Consider the following 26,749-nt stretch of genomic DNA (forward strand, 5'->3'; position numbering starts at 1 on the left):
TCACAGGGGAACGGCCAAAGAGTGGCCCGCATTAATCCAAAATGTTCACCATAAACTGAGGAGCCTAAAGCATAGGCTGGCCTTTGATTTTCCTCACCACTGCATAAAGTTGAATTCTGTTCCTAGGCAGGGCTTTAATTCATTAGTTCAGTTTAATTCAGTGTTCAATCAAGTGATGCAAGTTATCCAGATTCTTACAAAGTAATTTATTACACAAAACACTAAGTTTCCATTTGCATTTTAGCAAAAAGATTTTCCAGTCTCGCATTGTGCATGTGATCATAATGCAGATTTGTTTATGAAGAACACAAACAAATTTTGACTTTGTGTGCACGAGTTTGTCAATAATTAAAGGACTACGGGTCACAGTGAGCAGGTACTTCAACCCTAGTTGGCTGTGGAAACATTCCTCTGATCAGCTCGCAGGGCTTTAGCACTTAACTGCAGTTGGCAGGCTGACACTACGGTTCCCCCGCTGACCTTTTTGATTACATAGAACGTGTGGATAAAGGAGGTTTGATTATTATGGCAAATTTACTTATGTTTAAGTACAAAAAAAGTATTTTCCATAACTTCAAAGTTGAATACTGACAGAACCTGACTAGTTTTGCTTAAGACCAAAAAGAAATAAAGAAATAAAAGAAAAGTAAAAGCATTACATCTTTAGTAAAAACTGGGGAGAACAGTCTTTTGGGTGGGTGTGTTGGGGGTAGGTTTGACCTAATTCTCCTTCTTTCCCCCTCCAGGAAGCAGTCCTCATGCCTCCTTTTACAGTAGGACGCATTTATTACTCTTCTTTCCCCGCCTGGCCTGTAGTGCAGCCCTGGTAGCCATCTCGAATACTTCCCTCACACCATCCTTTGTTTTTGCAGAGCACTCCATGTATCCAAAGGCACCAATCCTGTTAGCCATGTCCCGCCCATCCTCAGGTTTAACGGGTTCCTAAAATAAATATAAAGGTCAAGAAGCAATGTTAGGAAAAAATCTTTCACTGACAAAGTTTGTTTGTTTTCTTGCTCAGGGCGTTAAGTTTTACCTGCTTCATTTTGGCAAGTTCCCTCCGAGTGTGCTCATCATTACGCAGATCCTTTTTGTTTCCCACTAGTATAATGGGAACATTAGGGCAGAAGTGTTTCACTTCAGGGGTCCACTTCTCAGGGATGTTCTCTGAATAAGGAGACAAATATAGCAGCATTCAAAGCAGAGACACACGGCTGTTGATTATTTTCCTAATGGATTACCGTACTGTTGCTCTGTAACCCAGCAGGAAAACACTAATGATCACAGACTCCTATAGGCTAAGAGGATGTCATTTAACATGTTTTGTTGTGCAAACAATGCAAAAATAAATAAAATGCTGACATTTGGCAGCAAGCAGAAATTAAACGATTATTTGTCTTAACTTAAAATCACTGCTAGTGACTTTTCTTTTAACTTGTAAAAGTTGCAGCTCTGGGCTGTATGCGAGATAAGGTGGTGTGGACTTGAATCAAGAAGAGCAGATACTTTAGATGGAGAAACTTGAGAACAAGGTGTGCTGTAATGGTACAGATCACATGATAAATGTGCGTCCACTGTGATGTACAGAGGAGAGCAAACTGAGACTCATGGTGGGAGACAGTCATAACATGACTCCGTGTCCAACAGCTGTTTTCTATGTTTCTGATTCTTAATATTAGATTATTCAAGCTATGACCAAATCTCAAGAATTTCCATCGGGTCTGTTTACAGTGAACTCTTTTTTTCTCATTACCAATGGTATTGCAAGTGCTCAAGCCATTATTTACAATAAATATACACATATATTAAAAAAAAAAAAAAAAGTGGCTCCATAGTGTTATGGTTTACACATTCATCAGGAAGGGCATCCGGTGAATCTGCCAAATCAAACATGGGGGGCAACCTACTGTGGTGACACCATGTGAATGAGGGAGCAGCTAAAAGCCAGTATCCTCTAGTACACTTCGTCTTATTCCTGGCAAGATTGCTGTGACATTATTGTCAATACTCCTTCTTACCCAGGTACTGGTTCAAAACGCAGGCGCTACTGTTAAATATATATAGTAATAATATAGCGCGTAACTCCTGCCTCTTCTGTATTACCATCTTATTTTTTCTAATACAGTTTTTTAATGGAAACCCTTGTATTTAAACATTTAGGTTTAACAGAGAAGCTGATCAGGTAAAACAAACAAATGGAAAGTAAAAAACATTTTACTCTGAATTTTCAGGCCAATATTTGAATCCTGAATTTGTCTTTTATGTGCTACACAAGGCAAAGACCTTAAATAGAGTAGGGGTAACTAGGTGGTGGAAGTAACTAGAAGGTGTTCAAAAATCACCTTTAACCACCAATGAAAACACAAAGAACTGGCCCACATAAGAGTTTCAGATTTCAAAACAATCTCCAGAGGTTTTAACTCAAGGAGAGCCTTTTCTGCACCCATTCACTCAGTAAAGCAGTGGGCAGCTATCAATCCAGCGCCCAGGCAGCAGTGTGCAGGGATGGTACCTTACTCAGGTAGCCGTTCGGTGGATTTCAACCCCCGACTTTCTGATCATGGGGCGAACACTCTAACTACTGAGCTATCCCCTCCCTTTTTTAATAGTCTTTTTTCCCCCTCCCACAAAGCCTTTGGTGGTTTAGTCATAATAATTTAAAATTAAAAATGAGCTGCAACATTGCTGAGTCTCCTCTGTTTTTACTTACCAAGACTGTCAGGGCTGTCAATGGAGAAACACATGAGAATGACATCAGTGTCTGGATAGGAGAGCGGGCGCAGTCTGTCATAGTCCTCTTGACCTGCTGTATCCCAGAGTGCTAACTCGACCTGCCAAAAGTGTTTAGAAGCTGAAATATCTTCGAGCAGTGCACAGTCGGTAGCAGGTGGGCAGGTCAGACAATTAATTTTGCCAATAAGCAGAACTCAATCTGCTCAATAATTCAAACTCATGCAGGTTAGACTAGATCTAACATGTTGGTCTCCTGTGAAAATTAACTGCCCACCCTGGTCTATAGGTTTAGCATTACATGAGTGCAGCCACTAGAGTCCTCCAGTTACAAAACACCGATTCTGGGAAGAAATAAATACTGCTTACCTGTTTGCTGTCGACTTCAATGTCAGCAACATAGTTCTCAAACACTGTGGGCACGTAGACTTCTGGAAACTGGTCCTTACTGAACACGATGAGCAAACAGGTCTTCCCACAGGCTCCATCTCCCACTATGACCAGCTTTTTCCTGATTGCTGCCATAGCTTCAGGAAAAAATATAGAAGATTGATTAAAACACGTGAACGTCATCTATATCAGAGTGGGTAATTTTATTTTATTACACTGAAGCATTGTCCAACTTTCTAACACTATGCCTGTGATAAACGATGAACTGCCAGCAACCTTCAGCTATGCTGGCAAAGTCCAAACAAAATAACACCGGGGCTAACTGTGCAGCTTTCTGCGACAATATCACCACCATCACGGCTTTTCATGGTCCCCTGATCAGCCATACTGTACATACTGTCAAGGGCCCATCGCGACATAGTTGGCTTACAAATTAAGAGTCATACAGTGAAGCCCTCTACTGTGATGTTACGTTTCCGCTCCGGTGTTTCTGACCCTCTCCGGCATCAAGCTCGAACAAAAAAATACACATACATATCCCGTCAAACATTTATTCCGTCACTACAACACTGGCCGTATTAACATGCAAATGTATGTCAGCGAAATATAACTTGGACCCCCGCAGTGGTGTTTGACCCAGATTTAGTCTAGGAGGATGTTGTGTTTACTGAAGCTAGCTAATCATCGAGCGTTAGCTTAGCCGGATGTGTGTGTCCTGTAAGCTCAATTTGAATGTTTACAATATAACTCGGGGGTGCTACAGTAAATGCGTACAACACGTGTGATATAATGTACTCAGGTCGTGTTTGTTGTTTATTTCAAGCTGCTGAGCCGGAATCATTGCTTCTCCTTTCAGTAACAAACCGGTACCGGTTTAGCCTGCTAGGCTAGATAGCTAGACTTAGCTTAGCATAACGGAAGTCTATATGACTTTATCGGTCCGTTAGCTCACTAGCTAGGCTAGGCGAAATATTGAAGACACAGATTTATAGTCAGAACAATAGTATAATTACCCACAATAAGTGTTAGAAAATATAACAGCTACAGGATTCTTGAAAATATTTCCAACTCACCAAGTTATTAGTTAAAAATCTACTCAAATGAAGCCCAAGTAGTGCTTTGTTAGCTTCCGCCGCTGCTTCTTTACTGTGCGCCGCTATGAAGGATTAACAGGAGGGAAGTGAGGGGGTGGGGACCGCACAACAATGTATTACAGTACAACACCACTCTTCTCAATAATAATAATAACAATAACAATAACAATAACAACAACAACAACAATAATAATATCACTGTTTTAATCAATACTTGTATACAGCAACATAAAAATAACATATATATTAGCTTTTTTTATATATTAGATTAAACACATATGTTATATATAAGGAGGGACAGAGTACCATATAATTATTGGGGTTTTTTTTTTCGTATTTTACTTTCTGTTATTGAAATTTGCATTTCCTGTATTAAACTTGAATAGAGAGCATCATTATAAAAATTTCAAGCAGGAACTGACACTCACACCTGCAATTATATCTTCAAACTGCAACATCAACATTGTTAATAACATTTTATTACAAAGATCTGCCTGAGTTGTCATTATCATCATCATCGACTCTTTACAATTTTCTTCCAGGTGATACAATTTCTAATATAACTTTGGTCCAATATTTGAAGTTTGGGGAGGATGTGTCTTTTCATGCACTAAGAATTCTTCTTGCAACTGTGATTGCCCTTACTTTTATCACCGCTAAATTGTATTTCGATGCTGTGGGTGGGACTGATCAGCCTACCAATACACATAATTTTGGTAATAAGGGTATTATCAAATTTATCCATATCTGAGCTTCTGAGCTCTATACCTGCTTATATTTCCAAGTAGCATGTGCTAATGTTTGCATGTCTAGATTGCATGTCCAACATAGGTCGTTGGATGTTACACTCATACTATGAAGTTTAGAGGGAGTGAAATAAAAACTGTGTATTAGTTTATATTGCATGGATTTTCCCCTCTACCTCTTTTGTGTATTTATGGATGAGCAATATCAGAAAGGAGTACATCAGTGGGTCAGCTGAGATTGAACATTTTGGAAAAAAGTTAGAGGTAAAGCTGAGATACTCTGGACAGGTGCAAAGGGGGGATAGTGAATATATTGGACTCCATAACATAATGAATATGGAAATGCAAGATAGGAAGAACAGAGAGAATGATCACACACACACACACTGTAAAAATTAAAGGACAGACACGAGAAACACCCTTCAACCTGGTTCTGAGTGTTGATGTTTCATAGTTTGTCCACCAGAGGCAACTTCCTGTTGGAAACACCTGTTTTGAAGTCTGCAAACAACGACAACAAAGTGATCCGAGCAGTGGGGCAAAGAGTAAAGGTGGGATTACACTTTCCATGTCCATGAGCCACTAGGGTCAGCGTGACGTAAATTTCCTCATCAGACTGTGAATACGAGAGTCAGTGTGGTTGTCTGTGTACCTGCCTGTTTTTTGTTTATATTACAGCGCATCAACTATGCATGCACCCAAGGTCATGGACTTTAAGTGGACTTCAGAGAAGTATAATAAATAATGGCTAGTTGGCTGTCGGGTTTCCAGCTGTCTGTGTTCATGTCTGCAATGGAGAATAATCAAGGCCTAAATGAGTAAATAATAACTACATGTAAGTGTTGTGGAAATCTGTTTGTCTGAAATGAAAACAATCCCAGCTGATATTTCCGAATATCGTAATTTTAAAATGATCAAATATCGGTATCCTTATCAGTCTTAATTTTTTTTTTTACCTTTGTTGGATTTAGAGTAAAAATCAATTGCTGGCTTTCAGTTTTGTTTCTAGAGTATTACCTGGATTTAGTCTGCTAACTGATTTTTGATAGGTAACGCTGCAACATTTTTAAATAATCCTAAACTATTTTAGGCGTACGCACCATGAAAGACAATGCATCGACTAAATGTCCTTTTCAATAGGCCACAGGCACGCCTGACAGGGTGAAACTGAAGCAGGAAAAAGGGTGACGTGCCAAAATGTTTTCTGTGATCACTTCTAATAAATCTGCTTCACAGCTTTGAGATCCATAGATAAAGTTCAGCCCATCAGTGCTTTCATGTCAGTGGATGAAGTCTCATTTTTCCATGACAGCACTGTGTTCATGCTGTTATACACTTTTGTAAAGACTACAAAAAACATGAGCATCTTATAAAGTCTGATTTAAGAGATTATAGAGTACAGTATAGTAGAAGTCTGATCTTTATTCAATGACAGTAATGTTGCATATAGAAATGACAGAAAAATTACTGTAAAATCAAATTATAGCAACTTTATTGTAAATGCAATTACATCATTTACAGAAGGGTTTTTTTTACTGTAAAACGTTTTTACTGTCACTTTTTACAGTAACTTTACTGACATCCAGCTGCCAGTAAGAATTTGCTGTAGACTGACTTATCTGTATCATGAGTATTAATGGTCTGATCCTTTAAGTTCATTTACTTTAGTCACTACTTAAATAGAATTTTAAATTGTAATGAAGTATTTCTACACTGAGCTGCTGCAACATTTACTTCAACCTGAGCTCTCCTCCTGTATCAGCATATAGCTCTTAAATGGCACATGGCTTCATTTAATATTGCAGTAAATCCCAATGAAGGAGCCTCATTCTGATAAAGATCAATGTGATCTCGATAGAGATTTTATTCTGCTTATCCCGATCATTTAACTGTGGCCTGAGAAACGATTTAAGCCTTTCGGCGGCAGGTTGGAGCTGAAAGGCACACAAACAGAGCGTGAGCTGGCAGTGCAGCAGTGTATTAATAACCGCAGCACTTACTCTAATCCTGATAAGAGGCTTTTTCTGCGCTGCTCAGTTCCAACTCGTGGAAACGAGCTCAGATGCGCTTCCATGAAAACAGTAATACCTCACATTTATCTGTGTGCTCAAGTGACCAGTAATTCAGAAGAGGGGAGGGAGGGAAAGACACACACACACACACAACAGCTGGAAAAACAAACATTTCCGAGATTTAATTCTCAGAAATGGTATTTATAATCCTCTTCTACAAGCTACAAACAGGCCCTCTTTGTTGGCTTTTGCATTCGTTGAAGAGCATTTGATTTGTTTATGTTTCCTTTCTGGAAATGAAAGATATCAGATTTCTGTCAGGATTGTGAATACTAAAGAAGTCCACATCACATTATATGCAAACACTGAATTGACAGCAGAACTCTGGGTACAGACTCTGCATGGTTCCTTTATTTGTCTCACATGTTGTTTTGTCTTGTTTTGCAGTTTACACATCTGTTTGTGTGTATTTTGGAGTTTTAATCTCTTCCACTGGAGAAAAACTGTTTTTAAGTTACGAAACCCCAAATTATTACTGTCATCTCTGCTAGAGCAACAAAGCACAGAGTAGATGTTTTCTTCACTGATTTATTATTTATAAGCGGAGGCTGCTTTATTGAAGAACACTCGAAACAGCTGGTTTAGGAGCTGCTTTCTTCTCACTGGGCCACATTATCAAAAAAAGAAGGAAAGAAAACAACTCACATATTGGCATTGCACATTTCACAGTAGCTGGGGTCGGCATGTAAAAATAATTGAATATTTATTGAAGAATACCAGCAGCAGTGCAGTAAGAATAAGCTCATTCATGAGCAGTGAGGTCAAGAGTGGTTTATTATACATAAATATATCAAAGAGTCCCCGATTCACAGTATCCGCTCAACGACGCGACCATATTCCAGTCTGACTGTCCTGTCGCTGAGGGGCAGGTATTATATAGAGAAAGGATAGTCCTGCAAGTAGAAGAGCAGAGGCTTTGGGAGGGGCAGCTGGTTGGGGCAGTTAGTGTGCCTGTTGATGGTGAGGCGTGTCAGGTGCTGCAAAGAAGGGAAAACCTCCAGTTTGTGAAGCGGGTGCTTCAGCTTCAGGGGTACTCCTCTGTCTTTAGCTGCGTGCTGGGAAGGGTCAGGTTCCATTTGGGGGTGAATGTCACTAGATGTCTGGTCCTGTGCTGCGTGGCCTGAGCTGGTGTAGTGCTGTATAAGGCTGAGAACATCTGGGAAGGACTGCAGCTGAGGCAGGCCAGGGGAGACAGAGTCCAGCCAGAAACAGCCCTTGCTGTACTCTATACGCACGCTGGTAGGTCCACAGCGAGTCTTCACTGACAGAGCCAGCATGTACTGTGGATGGCTGCTGTCCCGCACCAGGAATGTGCCTTCAGACTTTGTGAGGAGAGCTTCCCGAGCTTTACTTGCTGAGATGGGACCCCAGTACCAACCTGTGGAAGAAGACAGTTCAGTTATTAGTGTTTTTGTTTTTTGTTTTTTAATAGCCACATGGACACTGACACTAGAAGTGTTTAAATGTGGCTGGCGTACCAGAAGTCTGCAGATACTGGAAGGTGGTGGTGATGCAGCGGAGGTCATCTGCTGGGTCCCAGGATGAAGGGGCAGGATCCGAGCAGGATGACTTTCTTTGTTCCTCATGATGGAAAATGGTCACCGCCTGTACAACCATTGCTGACTTGACAGCACACCTGTGGAGACGACGATGACCATGTAGGAACTAAGAGATCATCTGAACTATATTCCCTTAATTAATGCGAATTGAGTTGCTTATGTCAAATATGTCTGTCCCAAATCTCCCCGTAGTGTTAGCTGGTTGGAGATCTGTCGACACTCCACCACCCTACTGATGGAAGCATTATAATCATGAAAGTGACCATTCCCATCAGGACAACGGGAAAAGTGATCAGTCAGAAAACCTTTGTGCTTATTTACAGTGAAGCCTGCCGCTAAGGTTACAAACAGAGTCCCCTCACCACAGGGTTAAAGAGCAGAGGTGGGACCAAGTCATTGTTTTGCAAGTCTCAAGTAAGTCTCAAGTCTTTATCCTCAAGTCTCAAGTCAAGTCTCAAGTAATGTCAGGCAAGTCAGAGTCGAGTCTCAAGTCACTGGTGTAAAAGTCCGAGTAAAGTCACAAGTCTGAAATTTTGAATTTCAAGTACTTTCGAGTCTTTAAAAAAAAAAAAACGAAAAAAGAATGTTGCAGTTATGCTAAATGTAAATATTAGACCATGTAATTTTTAAATCTGTGTTTTTCTCAACACATGACAAAATAGTGAACTTAGAAAATATACACAAATTGTGAAATTGCACCTCTTTAAAATGCAGCTCAATTAAACCTAGCTCCAAGGATAATTTTCACCGACGGTTCTGAGATAAGCTGCATGTTATTCTTTGATGTGGTTGTAGGACCAGCTTTAAAATCGCATGACAAAAAATATCATACACATTAAAAAAAACTGTATCACCAACGTAGCCTGGACAACATTTGCTAGTTAGATGAAGTCAGCTATCTCATTGTAGCATATTTATATGCATATTTATAATCATACGGTTGTTGGAGTGAGTGCATACACTCATGAAAGTTTAGTAACTTCAGGTCACTGCAACAAGCCCAGGTACAGTTTACCGACGGATGGGTACAGGACCTTGAAATGCACCGTGTAGAACGAAAGACCATCGTACGTATCATAAGTTTACCAGTCTCACAAATTGTCGTCATAAATACACATTCGTTAACCGTTTATTAATAGGACCTTTGAGCTCAAGGGTAATTAATTAGTAGTGGAAATAATTTCTGGTACGCGTTACAGAAATGTAGCAGTGACAATAGTACTGTATGTTGTAATCGTACTGGGCAATTAGTGATACAAAACAACTGTTTTATCCTGTGAATAAAAGTATATGTTTTTGTCAATGTACCATAATAGCAGAGGAGAAACGCAATATTGTGTCAGGACAATTCACTATTTATGCACAATAAATAAAGGAGCATAGCGCGACAATTTCTGTTCAGCGCCAGACTTGCTTGTAACCTATATCACCAATTATGTTAAGAAAATGACGTATTAACTACTACAAAACTCTGACCTTTGTGGAAATGCTTGGAGCAGACTAACATGTGAGCTGGAGTGTTCTGGGACATTATATTTGGTCTTTGAATGGCTGCAATCCAGTCGCGTCTTTGTTACTTCGGAAACATGGCTCGAACAATTTCTCTTCAACGACGTAATCCGATAACAACCGATCTCTTTACCCGTCGGCTGTCATGCGACCGGCTATTGCAGTTAATAATACAACAGCTTCTTGACATTTTTGTGTTTCTTTTTATCGCTGTGTGACTGATTTCAATTGAAAGCCTGCGTGCGCTAGTACCTCTTGCCACGAGTTCCCAGAATCCTTTGCGGTTTTACTCCTGAATGACGTCACATTTTCAATCTCTATATAATATGCATGTTAAATTTTATATTTGGGGTGAAATATCAAGTCTTTTCAAGTAAACCGGTTCAAGTCCAATTCAAGTCCCAGGTCATTGGTGTAAAAGTCCAAGTCAAGTCACAAGTCTTAGAACATTTTTTCAAGTCAAGTCTAAAGTCATAAAAGTAATGACTCGAGTCTGACTTGAGTCCAAGTCATGTGACTCGAGTCCACACCTCTGTTAAAAAGCACCTTTAAAAAGACACCCATCTATATTTACACACACGCACAACTCAAGTAAATGTGCCAATTCAGTTACGCTGAATCCAGCTTTATTTATACTGCGCCAGTTCATAATAACTCGTCTCTTCAGCTTATTTTGTACCTTACTTTGAATCATGCATACTGCAATAAAATACCCATAATTACCCAAATCATATTAGAAATGTTCTTACCTCAAATCAGGAAAAACCATAAGGATTGAAACCAGTGTAAAAACAGCCCTGCAGTGAATATTTATAATATTATTTATAAAATAATAATAAACGGTCCTCCAAAGTTTTCGGTTCAGTCCTTCAAAATGATTCAAATATATATAAGCGTGCTGAGCGCTGGATGTGCGACTGAAGCGCTCCCCTCACTGAGTGAGGCGCAGAGGAGACAGCAGCTCTGTTCAGCCGGACAGAGGTTCCCGGAATCTGTTTCCAAGAAAGGTTTTGTGTTTCAGCGCCCGCAGGGACGCAAGAGCCGCCCGCTGCTGGCCACCTCTGCGTCGGGCTCCGTCAATAAGCACAACTTCCGCCAAACCTTTCAAAATAAGATGTAAAAGACCCTCTCAACTCTTAACTAAACGGGATGAATTGCATCGGAACCGCAACGAGCTGGGCGCTGTTAAATGGCCTCATTGTTTGCTGTCACGTTTGCAGGATTTAGTTTTCGTTTTGATTCTTTTTTTAATGTTATAATTAGTTAGTTTTAATCTTTTAACACTGCAGGTGCAATTAAAAAAAAAAGCTAAGAAATAACAGCCATAGAAGTTTGCTTCTGCCACTGACGTTTTCTTTTCTTTATTTAGAAAAACACATATTTGTTTGTATATCTGTCTTTTGTGCCCGTAAGTCAAAATGGACTTAGAATTTCTAAATTTCAAGTTACATAAGGGTTAGGGTTGGTCTGAGACTTCTAACTCAAAATGCTGAGAAGATAACACCACATGTACCATGATAATAATAACTATAAATAAAGTTGTAGATTTTAAATGGAAAATTGATAAATTTGATTATACCCTATAATATTATAAATAATATTTTTTTGTAAATAATAAAAATGTTGAGAAATAAACAAAGTCTGTGGAAGTTATCATATAATACATAGTAACAAAATTATTTTAAAGGTAGCCTTTATTACAACAGATCACTGGTCAGTGTTGGGGGATAATGTGTTTAAAATACAAAATATGAGTAACTGTATTCCGTTACAGTTACCGTTTAAAAATGTGGTATTTAGAATACAGTTACATTGTTGAAATAAATGGATTACACTGCGGTATTTTCCTGTTTTATATTGTCGCGGGTCAGGACTGTTTGGGTTTTGTTTGACAGCTATGTTCTGCGGCAACGTTATGGTTGCCATGGTTACAGGGTGCCGCTCTCTCTGCGAGTGTGTGTTTCCTGGGTGAGAGAGGCCTTTTTGTTGTTGTTGTTGTTGTTGTTGTGCTAAGCTAATGGGCAGAGTGTTACAGGTATCGCCCTAAAGAATGTTGCCTCATGGGCAGTGTAGTCCGTGCTGCAGGGAGAATGGACCGCCATACCCGTTATGTGTCTGTGATCGCGAGGAGGGAGAAAAAGGAGAGTGGAAAAGTAACAGTTGTCATTCAGCAGAAACGGGAGCTGGAAGCATGTAAATATAATAATAATCACTGCAGCCAAGAAGAGTGCCTGACAAGCCCAGTTCTAAGTATGCTATTAAGACTCGACTGTAGGCCCTACACCGTGTTCGTGTTTTCCTCCGAAACAATAAGTTCCGTTGGAGCAGCCTTTCAACGCCTTTCTCTGTCTCTCGCAAGCAAAGTTGACCCAGATAACAAAGTAAAGCTATTTTTCATCTATGAGCCCAACACGGAACCGGACGTATTAGCCAGAGGTCCCTTTACTATGGTTAGGAGCCGCGGACCTCCAGTAATAGTAATAAATCACACAGAAATAGTACATTCATGTAGTTGTAAAAAGCACGATAATATATTAAGTAATCCAAAGTATTCAGAATACGTTACTCTCATTGAGTAACGTAACGGAATACGTTACAAAATACATTTTGGGGCATATATTCTGTAATCTGTAGTGGAATACATTTTAAAAGTAACCTTTCCAACACCCTACACTGGCTGCATTAAAGCGTGTATTGACAAAGTCAACCTCTTATTTTGAAAGCTTCCGGTTATGTTCAGCTTACCATGCTGCTGTTGATAAGTGCTGCTGTTGATAAGTGCTGTTGTCATGCGCGAAGGAAATATTGTTTATTTACAATTATTCTGCGCAAGACTGTGATATTACGCAATACCAACTTTAAGTGTGCAGACTGTAGTTATTATTTTATTGTATGACACTCGGTGAAGATTATGTCCAAACATTGCAGCATGTTAATATTTAATTCTTCATCTCTTTATTTCTGTACTAAATGTGTTATGTTATCATGAAGAAAATTAGGTGTGGCGCCTTCCCTCTTGCAGATGAGCTAATGTGCTTAAAATTCGTATGTCTTCAAACAGGTTCATCCTAATGTACCCCACAGTTTCCATGTGCAGAGATAATGACCTCATGAAAGCTGCTATTCAGCTCTGAACCAGTTTTCCAAGAAAACAAGCTCAAACCAACTCAGTTTCCTATGAGATACAAAAGCAGCAGAACGCACAGCTGAATGCTTCCGAGTAGAGCGCATTCCCGGAAAACACCAACACGCACGCACACACCCACACACACATGCTGCACACATACACATACAACCAGCTGACCTCTGCTGCTGAACTGTGACCCCTGCTGCTGCTTTCCTGCATGACTTTTATCACCAACACATGTGCACAATTAAAGGGAAAGAAATGAGGACACACACACTAGAAAATACAGAAAACATTTTATTGTAGAACCATTGTAAAAGAACAGCCCTCATTTGATCCTAGTCAGAGCTCAATCAGGTCACTGATGAAGGCAACTGTAAATAATGTGGATGAGTTTGTGTCTGCTAAAGCGTGGTCTGTGGGCACAGCACATGCCTGGGTAGTGTACTGTAAAGGATACTCCACCCTGAAGCAAAGAAATTCATGTAACTTCCCCCACAGATCTTGATGAGCTGAACTAATTATTAGTCAGGCGATCAAAGAAGATGGAAATAAAAAGGCAGGAGAAGAGTGGAGAGTAAAAGAAAATTTTAACCCTTAACCCCCCCCCCCCCCCCCCCCAGCTTTATTCTGGAGACCAGCAGAGCAGTCCAGTTCATACTGTATACAACAACACAGATATGGTTTAACTGGCAGCTCATTATAGTCTGCACTGTTTCCAATGGTCAGCAGGGGGCGACAGAGAGCCGAATGAGAAAATGACCTCACTGCTCTCTTGATCTGCAGCCACTGATGAGATTTTGATCTTGATTGCTAGTTTCCAGTAAGCTTTGAAACAACACGTTGCTCATAGTCACATGCAGAGTAAAACAGTCGATAAAGCAGAATATGCTGTAGGGAGTAGTTACCCTGTGATCGACAAGTTAGTCGATCAGATGAGTGTGGAATATCCTCTCAGACTGACACATCTAGATTTTTTTTAAAACCCTACAAAACAAGACGGCAGCAGCTGAGACTTTGAAGTGAAATGACCAATGTCAGAGAGGCTACCCCCAACAGTTACAGTACTATGTAAAAATCTCGAGCCAACCCCCTTTTCTTTATATTTTGCTTGGAAATTGGTGTATCTAAATTTGAAATGTGCAATCATACACGGAAATGGGGTATATAAATGGCCTGTATTTGTATAGCGCTTTACTAGTCCCTAAGGACTCCAAAGCACTTCACACAACCAGTCATCCACACACTGGTGATGGCAAGCTACATTGTGGTCACAGCCACCCTGAGGCGCACTGACAGAGGCAAGGCGCCACTGGGCCCTCTGACCACCACCAGTAGGTGGCGGGTGAAGTGTCTCGCCCAAGGACACAACAACCGAGACTGTCCAAGCCGGGGCTCGAACCAGCAATTTTCCGATTACAAGGCGAACTCCCAACTCTTGAGCCACAATCGCCCCGATACATAAGGCAAAAACAATGTCTGTATGATTATAATACGCTTGAAAGTCAATAATTTATGTGACCAACTTCGAAAATCTTCAGCACAGTCTAAACTCTAGTATTTTCTTTTCTGTATTTTCTTTAAGTAGTATTCAGAAATAGTTCTGGAGGACATTTAGCTTTTTTCTTTCTTGGTTGCCTTTTGTTCTGTTCTCTATCAACATCATCACACAATGCTTTAATAATTATCAGGTCTGGGCTCTGGAGAGGCCAATCCATGACTGGCAGTGATCCACTGTGTTTTTCTATTGAGGTATGCTTTTACTGCATCTCTGGTGTTTCTGGGATTCATTTTGACAACATCTACAACACCATTGGCTGAAATACACCCCTGAACCATGACAGAGCCTCCACCATGTTTTACAGATGGCTGTAGACCCTTAGCTGTTGTACTTCTCTCCCGACCTCCTCTCTACATCTGTTGCATCCAATTTCATTATGCATGTCCAATAACAATAAACATAATGCTATTCATTACTACGTATCAATAATTTGAACAAAATATTACACTTACATTCATCACTCCATTAGACCTGTTGTCACTGATTTTTGTCCAGTTCTTGTGTAATGTGGCATATGTCAGCCTTTTCTCCCTGTGTCCCTTCCTTAAGAATCCTTTCTTGATGCCCGTCCCTCCACTGAGAGCATTTGTGATGAGGTTTTAGTGAACAGTAGAAGGGTTAGCTGAAGGGCCAGATAAATTTCTCAGGTCATGTTTCAGGTCTTTGTTGGATTTTTTCCCACTTCTTCAGGACATGAATTTCAGAGACTGTTCATCTGCTGTTGATAGTTTTAAAGAAGTTTTTAAGCCACGTTTATCCTCCACTTGTTCCGCTTTATCAGCGTTTTTACAGACACACTGCACACTATGTTGAGATAAGCCAAGATCTTGGCTAAAAGCTATTTGAGCTGACGTCTTTCATAGATTTGAACTAAAGAAATCAGTTCTTTGTTGTTGTAAAACAAAACTGTTTTACTCCTTAAGTTTTTTGAATTATATATTTGAATGATTCAAATGATTCATAGGTCAGTGTTAAGAGTTTTAACAAATAAGTAAAAAAAAAAAATCTCCTGAAAATGGTCAAGGACTGGACGCAAAACAACTGAAAAAGCATTCAGTGTTGAGAGAAAAAAAAACAACTATAAAAGACCTGCAGAAAGCCTGACTCCTTCCAACCAAAATCTAAAGAAATGACGTGTGGCCCAAGACTTTTACATGTTATTGTATGTTGCTATTGTCTATTTTTAGAGCTTTACACAGAGATGAGGCTGCACAGTGAAAACCTACAATGCAATGTAAGTTTTATAATGTCTGCTGCATGATTTAAAATGACTTTTAACAAGAATTTACAGTTTCATGATGATGATGCATCCCCCCTTTAAAAAATGATTAGATTAAGAAACTAGACATGAATAAATTCAAATCAAATAACAAGTCAATTCTTAGATATCGTGTTGTGTGCTTGTGTTATGCAAATGTGTGTAATGTCTAATTTTCTTCCCCGTTTTCTCCAGCACCCTTGATGAGGCGTTTGTTGCCCCTTTTCCCTCCCGGGCCACGGGGCTTGACAAATGCCTGCTTTAAAGTGTGCTCCATGGGGTGCACCTCCTCATACAGGAAGTCTTCTGTCAGACCATCACCACTGTCTATCTCCATCTAAGCAGGTATGGAGAGTAGACAGTCATTAGACAGTTTACACAGTGACAGTGGTACTACAGATTATTTGTCACCGTCTCTGTGGGAGAGCTGTACCTTTTTAGTGACTTCCAGCTGGTAGTCTCTCTCCACCTCGTCCAGTAGCCTGTTCTTACAGCTGGAGTATAACATCCGCTCCTTGATGCTACAGGTGTACCCAGGCATCGAGTATATAAACACTGAAACATAGATGAAGCTGATCTGTTGATATTTTCTGCCTCACACAATCAGCTTCACTAGCTACTTCACTACTTTCTGTTATAGATGACGTACTGTGCTGATTTCCTCATTTGTACATAAGCATCATTCATGACATGAAAATGCGCAAGACCATAGTGGGTCTTAAGTAAAAAGAGACACAGGCCTAGATAGCTGCAAACGTTACATATTGTAGATCTGACTGGAACATCCTATAATTAAGCACACATGAGGCTAACCCCACACTGCTTTTCAGAGTAACTAACTGAATAATTCCAGCTCATTTGTTCAGTATAAAAATCACTTGTACAAAAGGTTCAAACTAGATTAACAGCTCGGCAGCTGATTATATAAAACAAACAATGTTTTTAAATAGGTTTCGCATGAAAAGGAGACACACAAGCTTATATCTCCTCTGTCACTGTCAATGGTAATTCATTTACATGTGTACTGGAACAAAACAGGCGTTCATTTGCAGCTGTTATGGAGACTGGACTAGTCAAGTCCAAGTTAACACTCAAATCTTTTTAGCTTTTTGGCCCAGCCGCTGACAGAAATAGCTGCTATATCTGTAGCTCGGTCATCAATGTTCATAATTCTAACTGTTTGTGTCTGCTTATTGGTGCTGGCTTTATCAGAGCTTCTTCACAGCTGCCTGTTACTTGAAATCAGGCCAGTGAAAGCAGGGAACATAAACAACAGAACCAAACAGCGAGGCGAAAGATGATAAAATCCCCCACAGACCTGAGGAAACTGCAGAGTTCACATTATACAGCAAATGTGATTTGTCAGTATCTATAGAAACGCTTATTTGTGAAGTGAATAAGCTGAGCGGTGCAGTGTTCTTGATGGTAATTCAGTGCCCTTTTTATATGTGTATTGTGCACACTTGTTAATTATTTTTGTAATATTTTTGTAATTTTTATTTTCGTGTTTACAATCAATCAATCAATCAAGCAGGCAGGCAGGCAGGCAGGCATATAGGTAGTAGTTGTAGATGAGTTGGCATGCAAACTATGGGGGACCAAAGCAATAACAAGGACATTTTTGGTGTAGCACCCACTTTGCGACCCGTTTTACCCAGCAACCACTCAGCAGCCACTCAACAACCAACCTGTCGGAGAGTATGCATTTTTTCCCAGCCTCCTGGAGAACTGACCAGTCTCTAGACCTGTGTGACTGAGGCCTAACTAAACTTGCTAGTGTTAGCTAAAAGAAATTCACCTGGATGACCTCAAAGCTTCAAAATAATGGTCCCCAAACCAATTGATGATGTCACAATAGCTAAAGCCAGTCTTTATGTACAGTTTAACTTGTGGTTGGCAAACCACATGGTGTCACTCAACAAGAATTAGAAGAAGTTAGGAGAGACTAACATCCTGAAAAAAGTGGAGGTGATGATAGTTAAAACAATATGTGTGAACTCTGTAAGCTACTTTCATTGCCCTTCACTTTTATAGCACCAAATTAGTGCTTTACAAGTCACAGACAGTGCGTGAGGAACTCAGTGAGTTTTTACTGACCCAGAGCTTCCTCCTGCTGGCCCTGATGGGAATGTTTGAAGATGAAAAAGTGGTATCTAGGTGAATCTGTGGGAATCCTGTAGGGAAGTTCGTGGATTTCTGTAGGTTTAGTGTGAACCAGCTCGATGGTCTCTCTGTCTACATCCAGCCTCTGCAACACAACATACGCAAGCAAATGTAATTACTTTTGAGGGGTCAAGTCACGTGCAGTTAGTTTCACTGGCAAAAACACACCCTTAGATGTTGTTATCAAATATATGTTGTATACTTTTTACTGTATACATGTAAATATTCACTGTTTAATGAGCTATAAATGTTTTCTATGGGGGCTCACCAGCTGGATATAGTTGATGCGTTTATGCTTGAGTTGCTGCAGAGCTCGTTTGGCCTCTTCTTGTAAAGGAAACGCAAGACCCTGAAGAGTCTGTGCCCGTTTGTCCAAGCCAAACTCCATTGTTACCTTCAGGGGAGGGAAAAACATATTTGCACTGCTTCTTCCTCACATGAAATGCAACTAAATCAGCCAAAAAAACAAAATCAAAAAACAATATGTCTATGCCGAAGACTTCACAAACCCTTGCTCTCGCTGTCGGAGTCCCAATTCGTCTGCGTTCATCCTGCAGACAAAAGAAACAGTATTGAAATCACTATACAATAAAGTTTTAACATAAACATACTTGAATTCTTTTATCATAATGAAAACAAAATCAACATACCCACACAACTTTATCCTGCAAGGAAAACACACACAGGATGAGCACAGATAACTCACGTACCTATAAGAGTCATATAGCTTTGACAGCCTGTCTGTACCTCTGTGATTTTAATTCGTTGTAACTCCTGCTCAGCTGCTGTGAGAGGAGCTGGGGAGGAGCAGGAGGACCTGTGGCGAAGGTATCCCTGGAAACACACGTCTTCCTAGAAACACAGAGACACCAATGGGTTGGTTGTGAGTGGCAGTCCATCAGTTATTATGCAGGAAGGACCATACTGACCTCCACCGTCCCAAATACTTCGTCTTTGATGTGACCTCCTCCAAACTCTTTCTTCAGTGTGGCACGAGTCGCTGCATACACCATCTTCTGCCTCACCTGGAGAACACCAGGACAGACACAGCGACAAAAAACCTTCACACAGTTTTACTGGTTTTCTGTAGCAGTGGTTCTTTTCAAAAATAAAGTATTTGTGAGCGGGGAAAAACAGCCTGTATAACTGAGTTTGATTACAATTTGTAATTAAACATCCATCCATTCACTTCCGCTTATCCTTTTCAGGGTCGCGGGGGGCGATGGAGCCTATCCCAGCTGTCATAGGGCGAAAGGCGGGGTACACCCTGGACAGGTCGCCAGTCTGTCGCAGGGCTAACACATAGGGACAGACAACCATTCACACTCACATTGACACCTAGTGGCAATTTGGATTATCCAATTAACCTATCCCCACAAGCTGCATGTCTTTGGACGGTGGGAGGAAGCCAGAGTACCCGGAGAGAACCCACGCAAACACGGGGAGAACATGCAAACTCCACACAATTGGAATTGAACTCAGGACCTTCTTGCTGTGCGGCAACAGTGCTAACCACCGTGCCACCGTGCTGCCATTCTCACCTGGAGAACACCAGGACAGACACAGCGACAAAAAACCTTCACACAGTTTTACTGGTTTTCTGTAGCAGTGGTTCTTTTCAAAAATAAAGTATTTGTGAGCGGGGAAAAACAGCCTGTATAACTGAGTTTGATTACAATTTGTAATTAAAGAAAAAGAAAAAAGAAATCTATTACTAAACGGTGTCATTTTTATTGTCACGCAATAATAATAATAATAAAATGATATTATAATTGTTTTTTTCTAACAAGTTCTAGTTACATTGTTAGAAAAAGTAGTTTCTTCTTCACTAGCAAGGGCAACTTGAGCGATCAAACTCTTTTCCATTGTTTTGATTTGATCAGAGTTAATGTGGGGGAGAGGTCCTGCACTAGCATGTGGGATTTGTTTTCTGTTTTCAGCTGTTTTTCTTACTGAACTAATTATAGTGTAATTTGTTTAGGAATAATACATGATTTTTATTCTTATTATCATATTATTTTTATTTGATCATTTTATTATCATTTTATTATTATTTTTATTATGATTAATTTTTAGAAATTAAAAAATGTTAAAAAATTAAGATAAAAATGAAACATTTCCTGCAGCACTCCAAAGTGATGGTGTGGGCAATATTGCACACATCCTGTCTATGTATGGAAGCTTGTTTCTGCCACTGGAAAAAATCACATCCATAAGACAAAATGTACCAACCTGTTATTATATAATAATTTTGGGATAATAACCTACAAATCTGACATATGTATGGCATTTCAAACAGTTATATTCAGCATGTGCAGAGGCTGTTTTTACATGAATTTGCTACAAAGTCTTTCTGTGCTCAATTTAAATTTGAGATTAAGATGTTGGCTCACAACCACGATCACATTAAATCAGAAACTGTAAATGTAAATAAAATCTAAAGATGATTATTTGTATATATATATTTAAGTAAAAAGTAATAGTTTGATTTTATTCTCTAAAAAGAGAATAAAATCAGACAGCCTTTCTCTTACTTTTTAGATGATCTCTGAGCTGTTTTTTTCCTTTTTAAGACATAAATTGCTGTTAACTATGTTAAATAAAACAGAATTGAAAACAAAATGTAAAAACAAACTAAAAAACATAATATCTCTGATTCTAATATTTTTGGAGAAGGCAACAACACATCAGATATGTTACAGATCTTAAATTATATTTTAAAAAAAATCTATTTTCAATTTGTGTTCACTAACAATAAGCATAAACTGATTTTAGCCTCAACTTAAACTAATATTAAGACATTTTTGCCACTAAACATGAAGTTATTTTGATTTTTCCACAGGACACTGTCCTACTTTTATGTCAGTCTACAGTGATGGTTTCGTAAATGTGCTGCACACATACTGGTGATTGGTCAGGTGACCATGCGATGAAGATCCACTCATAACCCTGCGCGTTCTTGGAGTCCAGGCGGTAGAGGATGTAGCAAGGCTCTAGAGGCGTGAGCAAAGGAAGCAGGAACTGGTCATAATCCTTGTCCCAGCTCCGGGCTGGCTCTTTGTATGAATGTAGCACCAATTCCTCTGCAGAGAGAAAAGAGTGAACAAAGTCAAGATTTGGAGATGTTTAATGAAAGCTCACTTATATCAAATACTGTAAAATGCCACAAATATTCCATTTTTACCGTTTCTGATAATAATCTTCAGGATTCTGATGGCACCTCCCCTCGCTCGGGCCAAAAAATCTTTCAGCTCAGATGTTGCTTAAGTAACCAGATATAAGGCAGACAAGTCAAAACTGAGGATGGGTGGTTGAAAGCCAGTGAGACAGAGCTGACCAAGTAACAACCTGAAACTCTACTTCAGGGAAAAAATTTGATCCACTGCCAGACGGTCACACCATCACCTGCAGTGACTCAGAGAGCAAACATGTGCCCCCCAAGAATCACTGAAGGATCTGATCGACCATCGTCGATAAATCCCCCAATTTGAAAAGCCTAAGGACAGAGCGTCATCACAGAAAACTCAAACTTTGGCTGTTTGTTATGTACTTTCCTTCTCTCTTGCCATGGTTACCAAACACAGCGCTCTCATTAATGATGCAAGATCAGGTGAGAAAGGTGAGAGAGGTTCGCTTCCGTCAGCCTGCCCACCTTCACGCTCCGATTACCAAAAGCCATAACACACATAAAAAGCAATGTATGCATGAGATTCAACTATAAGAGCCTGAATGTGCTAAACATTGTTAGCACTGACATCACAAAGGTGAAGAGAAATTTTAAATGACTAAGAACAGATTAAAAATGTTAGCACATACTTTTATAATAACACAGGATAAATTAGCCTAAAGAAGCTAAGCGATCACTTGAGAACAATCTTTAATTTTTTTTTGCAGAAAAACATCAGAAGATGTGAAGATGTGTTATTAGCAGCAGTGTAGCTCAGAGTCTGTTAATAAAAAAGCATTTAAAAAGCTTTTCAAACTGAGCTCAGGGAAAACTGGGATAAAACTTAAAGGCACAGTTTACATTTAAAAAAATAAACAACTTACCAATAATTCCAGTTTGGTGAGACATCTTTTGGCAGTAAGTTTTCACCGCTTCACACTCCTCTCATCCAACAAGGACCAGGTCCAGGTCACAGTGTGTCCTTGCTCTTCTTGCTCAGCAGGTAGGCTGAGCTGATGGCAGACGGAGGGACCCACGCGCACCAGTGACATAAACGCCTTGAGGGTGACTCAGGAGCTTCCTAACACTTGAAATACAATCTGCGGAACTGTGGCTGATGAGTAATAACGTGCCTGTCAGGGGATATGCCACCCTCACCACTGATCTAAAACTCTTTGCGTATCGATGACCACAACTTTAATAGTCTCGGCGGGGGAGCGTCTCGCAGGTCACATACTGTCCTGTACTGTAACCTGCGGGAGGGCTCTGCAGAAACCCACCACACATGATGTCGGGGGTCAGTGCCACATTTTCAGATGCTGCCACATGTAATGGCAACTGATAACTCGATCAGAGAGTGGCTGATCAGCTGCAGCAGACGCATGATCTCAAATTCCAGCCACCTGGTCACAGAAATGTGACACCAAGCAAGAATCTGACCGCAACACTTCAACATTGTTTCCTGGACTAAGAATTTAGATGGTGGGGGCCTCGGGTGTTCACAGTATATTTTGATCTGCAAGGTTAGCTCCAAAAGCCAATGAAAGGGTGAACAGGGAGAATAGAGCAGCTACATAAAGCAACCTTAAGTGTTAAAACACGAGAATATGAGGTTTCTGATGAGAAGACAGAAGAGGTGTAAACTGAAGAGATCCAAACATTAAGTGTCCCTGAATGGTCTGAACAAAAGGATGTAGGAACTAACAAACTCACCAAAGTAACACACACACACACACACACACACACACACACACACACACACACACACACACACACACACGCACAGAGGTGGGTGAGAGAAATATTAGTGTGTACCTGTGAGGTTACCTGTGATAGGATCATCCATTATTCACTCAGTGGTGAGTACAGAACCCAAGCATCTATACATTATTTAACACAGCACCCCCCCCCCCCCCCCCTCCTCGACTTCAGAAAGACACAGTTAATGTGCAAAAAAAAAAAAAAATGACCCACTTATAAAAACAGAAAAAAGCTGAGTGCACTTCTCTCACAGAATAATAAAGTAACAACACAAATATCTGTTTGCGTCTCTTCTCCCACTGCACTTTATGTACTCATAAAAAGCTCTGTGTATTTTACTGTATATAATAACATTTGTAGATCTTATATAATTTTGCCTTTTTTGTACACAAGTTTTCTTTTTTTTGTTTTATTTTTCGAGTATGTCTCTAAATCTCTTTTTCTTCCTGTCCCTCATGTGGCTGAGTTTCCCCAGTGTGGGATTAATAACATCCAAAATTATTACTATAGTGCTGTATGATCACTGTTAAACTCTCCAATATGAACATCAAATAAACATCGACAGAAGGATTTAAAAAAAAAAAAAAAGAAAATAAATTTTTTATGTAATGCAATACTTAATTATAAAACAGCAAGTTTTGGGATCTTATTATTATTTCTATTATTACTCTTTACTTTAGAGAAAGTTTGATCTTACTAGAAGTAAGAATTATTGGTAGTAGTATATAGAATTGTTTATATATCTTTCCAATTATGGTTTGATTATTTCTTGGTTTCATAAAAAAAATGGGGGCCAAGGACTCCTTAGAAAGGGAGAAAAGAACCATATCAGAGTTTTCACTGGTCCAAAGACAGTAAGAAAGAGAAGAGCAGACATAATAACTTGGCATGGCTGTTTAACAACTCATTAAAGCAAATAACTAATCAGCTAATTCAATAGCAGCTACTGCATTCAAGCTCTTAGAGATGGTCAAGATGATCGGATCAACTTTTTACAACCAAGAGATGAAGAGAGCATCTCTGAACTCACAACACATTGAACCCTGAAGCAGATGGGCTACAGCACCAGAAGACCACACCAGCTATCACTCTGGGAAGAAAAGAAAACTCTGAATATGGACTGAGGCTTCAATTCACTCAAATTCACCAAAATTGGTCGATAGAAGTTTGAAAAAGTCTTGTCTGGTTTGATTTCTGCTGTAACATTCATGCTACATTGTGTCAGTGGTTCAGGCAGGTGATATAATGGTATGGTAGATATTTTCTGGACACACTTTGGGCTTCTTATTGGCCCTTGTGTAAATGCCAAAGCCTGTGTGAGTATCGTTGCTGACCATGTCCATCCGTTTATGACAATAGTTTACCCATCTCCTTCTTCCAGCAGAATAATGCACCATGTCATAGATCTCAAATATGCCTCAAAGTGGTTTCTTGAATATGACAGTGAGTTCACTGTACTCAGATGGCTTCCATAGTCACCTGATCTCAGTCCATTAGAGCATTGGGATGTGATGAAATGGGAGATTCTCTTCATGTATGTGCAGTTAATACACTGCAGCACCTGTGTGACACCAATATGGACAGAATCTATAAAGAATGTTTGCAGCACCTTCCTGAATCTATGACACAAAGAATGAATGCAGTTCTGAGGAAAAGTTGGTCCAAACTGGTACCAGCAAAGTGTACCTAATAAATTGTCTAATGAGATACATTTGTTCTTGTCAGATGGAGAGTTGTCCCTGCGTCTCTGCTGAGACATGAAGAGATGTATACATAAAAATACAACTAAAACACTGAAACAGACTTCAGTTCAGTCCATCCACCCGTCAGTTATGCACTCTTTCTGATAACATTTCCCCTTTTGAATTCAAATAAATAAAAAACTTTAACTATCACAGTTAACCAAAATACAATTTTTTCAGGGTTAAATTTCATGTTGGACTGCATGCAGCAAATATTACTTTGTATTATTCATTTAAATATTCTCCCAAAATATAATGCTGTGAATGGGGGAATCCTTCAACTACACACACACATGCTTTCCTGACTTACATTAATAAGTTTACTTTGCTTGGAAATGAAGAACATATGTTTTTTAATAGCTTATAAAAAACATTGTTAACTGTTAAGTCACTGTTGATTGTAGTGGTTATTTTTTAGTCCTGTAACTTTCAATCAAGTAACAATACAGGAAACAATGACATTACTTCAGCAGTAGAAGGAGGGAGTCCCCTAAACCAGAGGTCATTTGCACGACTTTGGTACTCAAGGTGAGAGCTGCTTTGGTGCTTCAGGACCTGGATGACTTTTAATGAATGCGAACATAAATTCTGCTCTCTACCAGAAAATCCTGAGGGAGAATGTCTGGCCATCAGTTTGTGCCATGAAGCTGAAGCTCACTTGAGTTACGCAGCAGGACAATGATCCTAAAAGACAATTAAGATAACAACTGTCTAATAATTGATCATATGTTGCTTGTGTTTGGTCTTTGAAAGGCTTCTGAGATTGAGGAGTCCTGGGGTCTGTTTGCTGCACTGAATGGAAATGATGACACTTTGGCCACCTCTCAAAATCCTCTCTACCTTGATTCAGAGTCTACTAACATGATTTTTGATAGAGGTATTTTAATTTTAAGAACCTACCTCAGCTAATTTGCCTCTTGTTTGGGCTGCTAATGTTTTACACTTGGACTACTCTAAAGGTAATAACATGTTCATAATAATATAATCACACACTAACACACACATACACACCCACCCAAGATAATGTGCAATAGTACAGGGCAGGTATGTGCGCCACAAGTTGACTGGCCAACGAATCATCACTGTTATCACCAGTTGGTACCAGACTTACTAGTCGTTTAATCTAATTTATAAAATTTTTATTGATATCCATTGCTGGTAAATTATTGTGTCCTAAATGTGATGCAGCCATCTGTGATCAGTGTTGAAGAACGCCATAAATCTGTTCATCTAGGCCTGATCTTTTTGTTAACACTATTGGATTGGTAAACACAAACAGAAAACCCAGGCAGCTTTCAGATGTGAGTGAGTTTATTAGGGAGGTGAAATAAACAGAAATGCAGTGGGCATGAAACAGAACCTGAGGAAAGCCTAAACTGGAAACAACTAATAACAACAGACTCGAAAGGGAGATGCAGGGAAACTCAAGGAGACCACGCAGGGAAGTACACAGATTGACGAAGGGAAATAACACAGACAAACCAGCTATTAACAGAGGCAAACACAAGGCTTAAATACACAGAGGGATAATGAGGGAATGAGACACAGAAGGAGGACACAGCTGGGAGTAATTGACAAGACGAGACAGGGGAAGCAAAACTCAATACATTTACATACACAGACTTTCAAAGTAAAACAGGAAACATAACAGATGCAGACTTGACTAGGAGGGAACAGCAATCATGGAACACGGAAAACAGAAACCAAAAGACTAGAAAAGATAAAACAATCAAAGTACAATAATGATACAAAAACACTGGGTCACTGACCCAGGACCGTGACAGAGAGAGAGATGGTGCAAAACAGAAACTCTTAACTTTCAAGAAATATGCAAAAGAATCATAAATAAAGACGACTTTCTGTGTTTTATC

General features: G+C 39.7%; 3 protein-coding genes and 1 long non-coding RNA gene across 4 annotated transcripts; 1 reads left to right on the top strand and 3 right to left on the bottom strand.

The window, feature by feature from the left end:
- Positions 1-182: 182 nt before the first annotated feature.
- LOC101485690 (rho-related GTP-binding protein RhoA-B) lies at positions 183-4,312 on the bottom strand. The gene is made up of 5 exons (XM_004544742.4): positions 4,194-4,312; positions 3,100-3,257; positions 2,711-2,831; positions 1,037-1,167; positions 183-942 (listed from the first exon to the last, which is right to left on the bottom strand). The coding sequence occupies exons 2-5, from the start codon at positions 3,253-3,255 to the stop codon at positions 769-771; spliced, it is 582 nt and encodes a 193-aa protein (XP_004544799.1). The 5' UTR covers positions 3,256-3,257; positions 4,194-4,312; the 3' UTR covers positions 183-768.
- Positions 4,313-7,129: 2,817 nt separating this feature from the next.
- cishb (cytokine inducible SH2-containing protein b) lies at positions 7,130-11,096 on the bottom strand. The gene is made up of 3 exons (XM_004544740.5): positions 10,850-11,096; positions 8,511-8,668; positions 7,130-8,410 (listed from the first exon to the last, which is right to left on the bottom strand). The coding sequence occupies exons 1-3, from the start codon at positions 10,867-10,869 to the stop codon at positions 7,905-7,907; spliced, it is 684 nt and encodes a 227-aa protein (XP_004544797.2). The 5' UTR covers positions 10,870-11,096; the 3' UTR covers positions 7,130-7,904.
- Positions 11,097-12,138: 1,042 nt separating this feature from the next.
- LOC143418621 (uncharacterized) lies at positions 12,139-19,847 on the top strand. The gene is made up of 4 exons (XR_013098641.1): positions 12,139-12,350; positions 15,976-16,022; positions 16,242-16,391; positions 18,992-19,847. It is a non-coding gene; the product is annotated as an uncharacterized LOC143418621 (long non-coding RNA).
- On the bottom strand, positions 16,046-22,284 carry twf2b (twinfilin actin-binding protein 2b). The gene is made up of 9 exons (XM_012917459.2): positions 22,260-22,284; positions 21,394-21,471; positions 21,114-21,292; positions 19,139-19,234; positions 18,957-19,061; positions 18,478-18,603; positions 18,144-18,294; positions 16,480-16,601; positions 16,046-16,383 (listed from the first exon to the last, which is right to left on the bottom strand). Exons 1-9 carry the CDS (start codon positions 22,282-22,284, stop codon positions 16,216-16,218), a joined length of 1,050 nt encoding a protein of 349 aa, XP_012772913.1. The 3' UTR covers positions 16,046-16,215.
- Positions 22,285-26,749: the final 4,465 nt, after the last annotated feature.

This window comes from Maylandia zebra, linkage group LG5 (assembly GCF_041146795.1).
Source record: "Maylandia zebra isolate NMK-2024a linkage group LG5, Mzebra_GT3a, whole genome shotgun sequence".
Lineage (NCBI taxonomy): Eukaryota > Metazoa > Chordata > Actinopteri > Cichliformes > Cichlidae > Maylandia > Maylandia zebra.

Coding starts and splice junctions, on each gene's coding strand:
- LOC101485690 (XM_004544742.4), bottom strand. CDS start 3,255: ATGGCAGCAATCAGGAAAAAGCTGGTCATAGTGGGAGATGGAGCCTGT. Junction 2,832..3,099: donor TTGAAGTCGACAGCAAACAG/GTAAGCAGTATT, acceptor CACTTTTGGCAG/GTCGAGTTAGCACTCTGGGA. Junction 1,168..2,710: donor TGACAGCCCTGACAGTCTTG/GTAAGTAAAAAC, acceptor CTCCTTATTCAG/AGAACATCCCTGAGAAGTGG.
- cishb (XM_004544740.5), bottom strand. CDS start 10,869: ATGGTTTTTCCTGATTTGAG. Junction 8,669..10,849: donor ATGGTTTTTCCTGATTTGAG/GTAAGAACATTT, acceptor TCGTCTCCACAG/GTGTGCTGTCAAGTCAGCAA. Junction 8,411..8,510: donor CCAGTATCTGCAGACTTCTG/GTACGCCAGCCA, acceptor CTTCTTCCACAG/GTTGGTACTGGGGTCCCATC.
- twf2b (XM_012917459.2), bottom strand. CDS start 22,284: ATGTCTCACCAAACTGGAATTATTG. Junction 18,604..18,956: donor AACGAATTAAAATCACAGAG/GTACAGACAGGC, acceptor CCTCCCCTGAAG/GTAACAATGGAGTTTGGCTT. Junction 16,384..16,479: donor AGCTGGAAGTCACTAAAAAG/GTACAGCTCTCC, acceptor ATACCTGCTTAG/ATGGAGATAGACAGTGGTGA.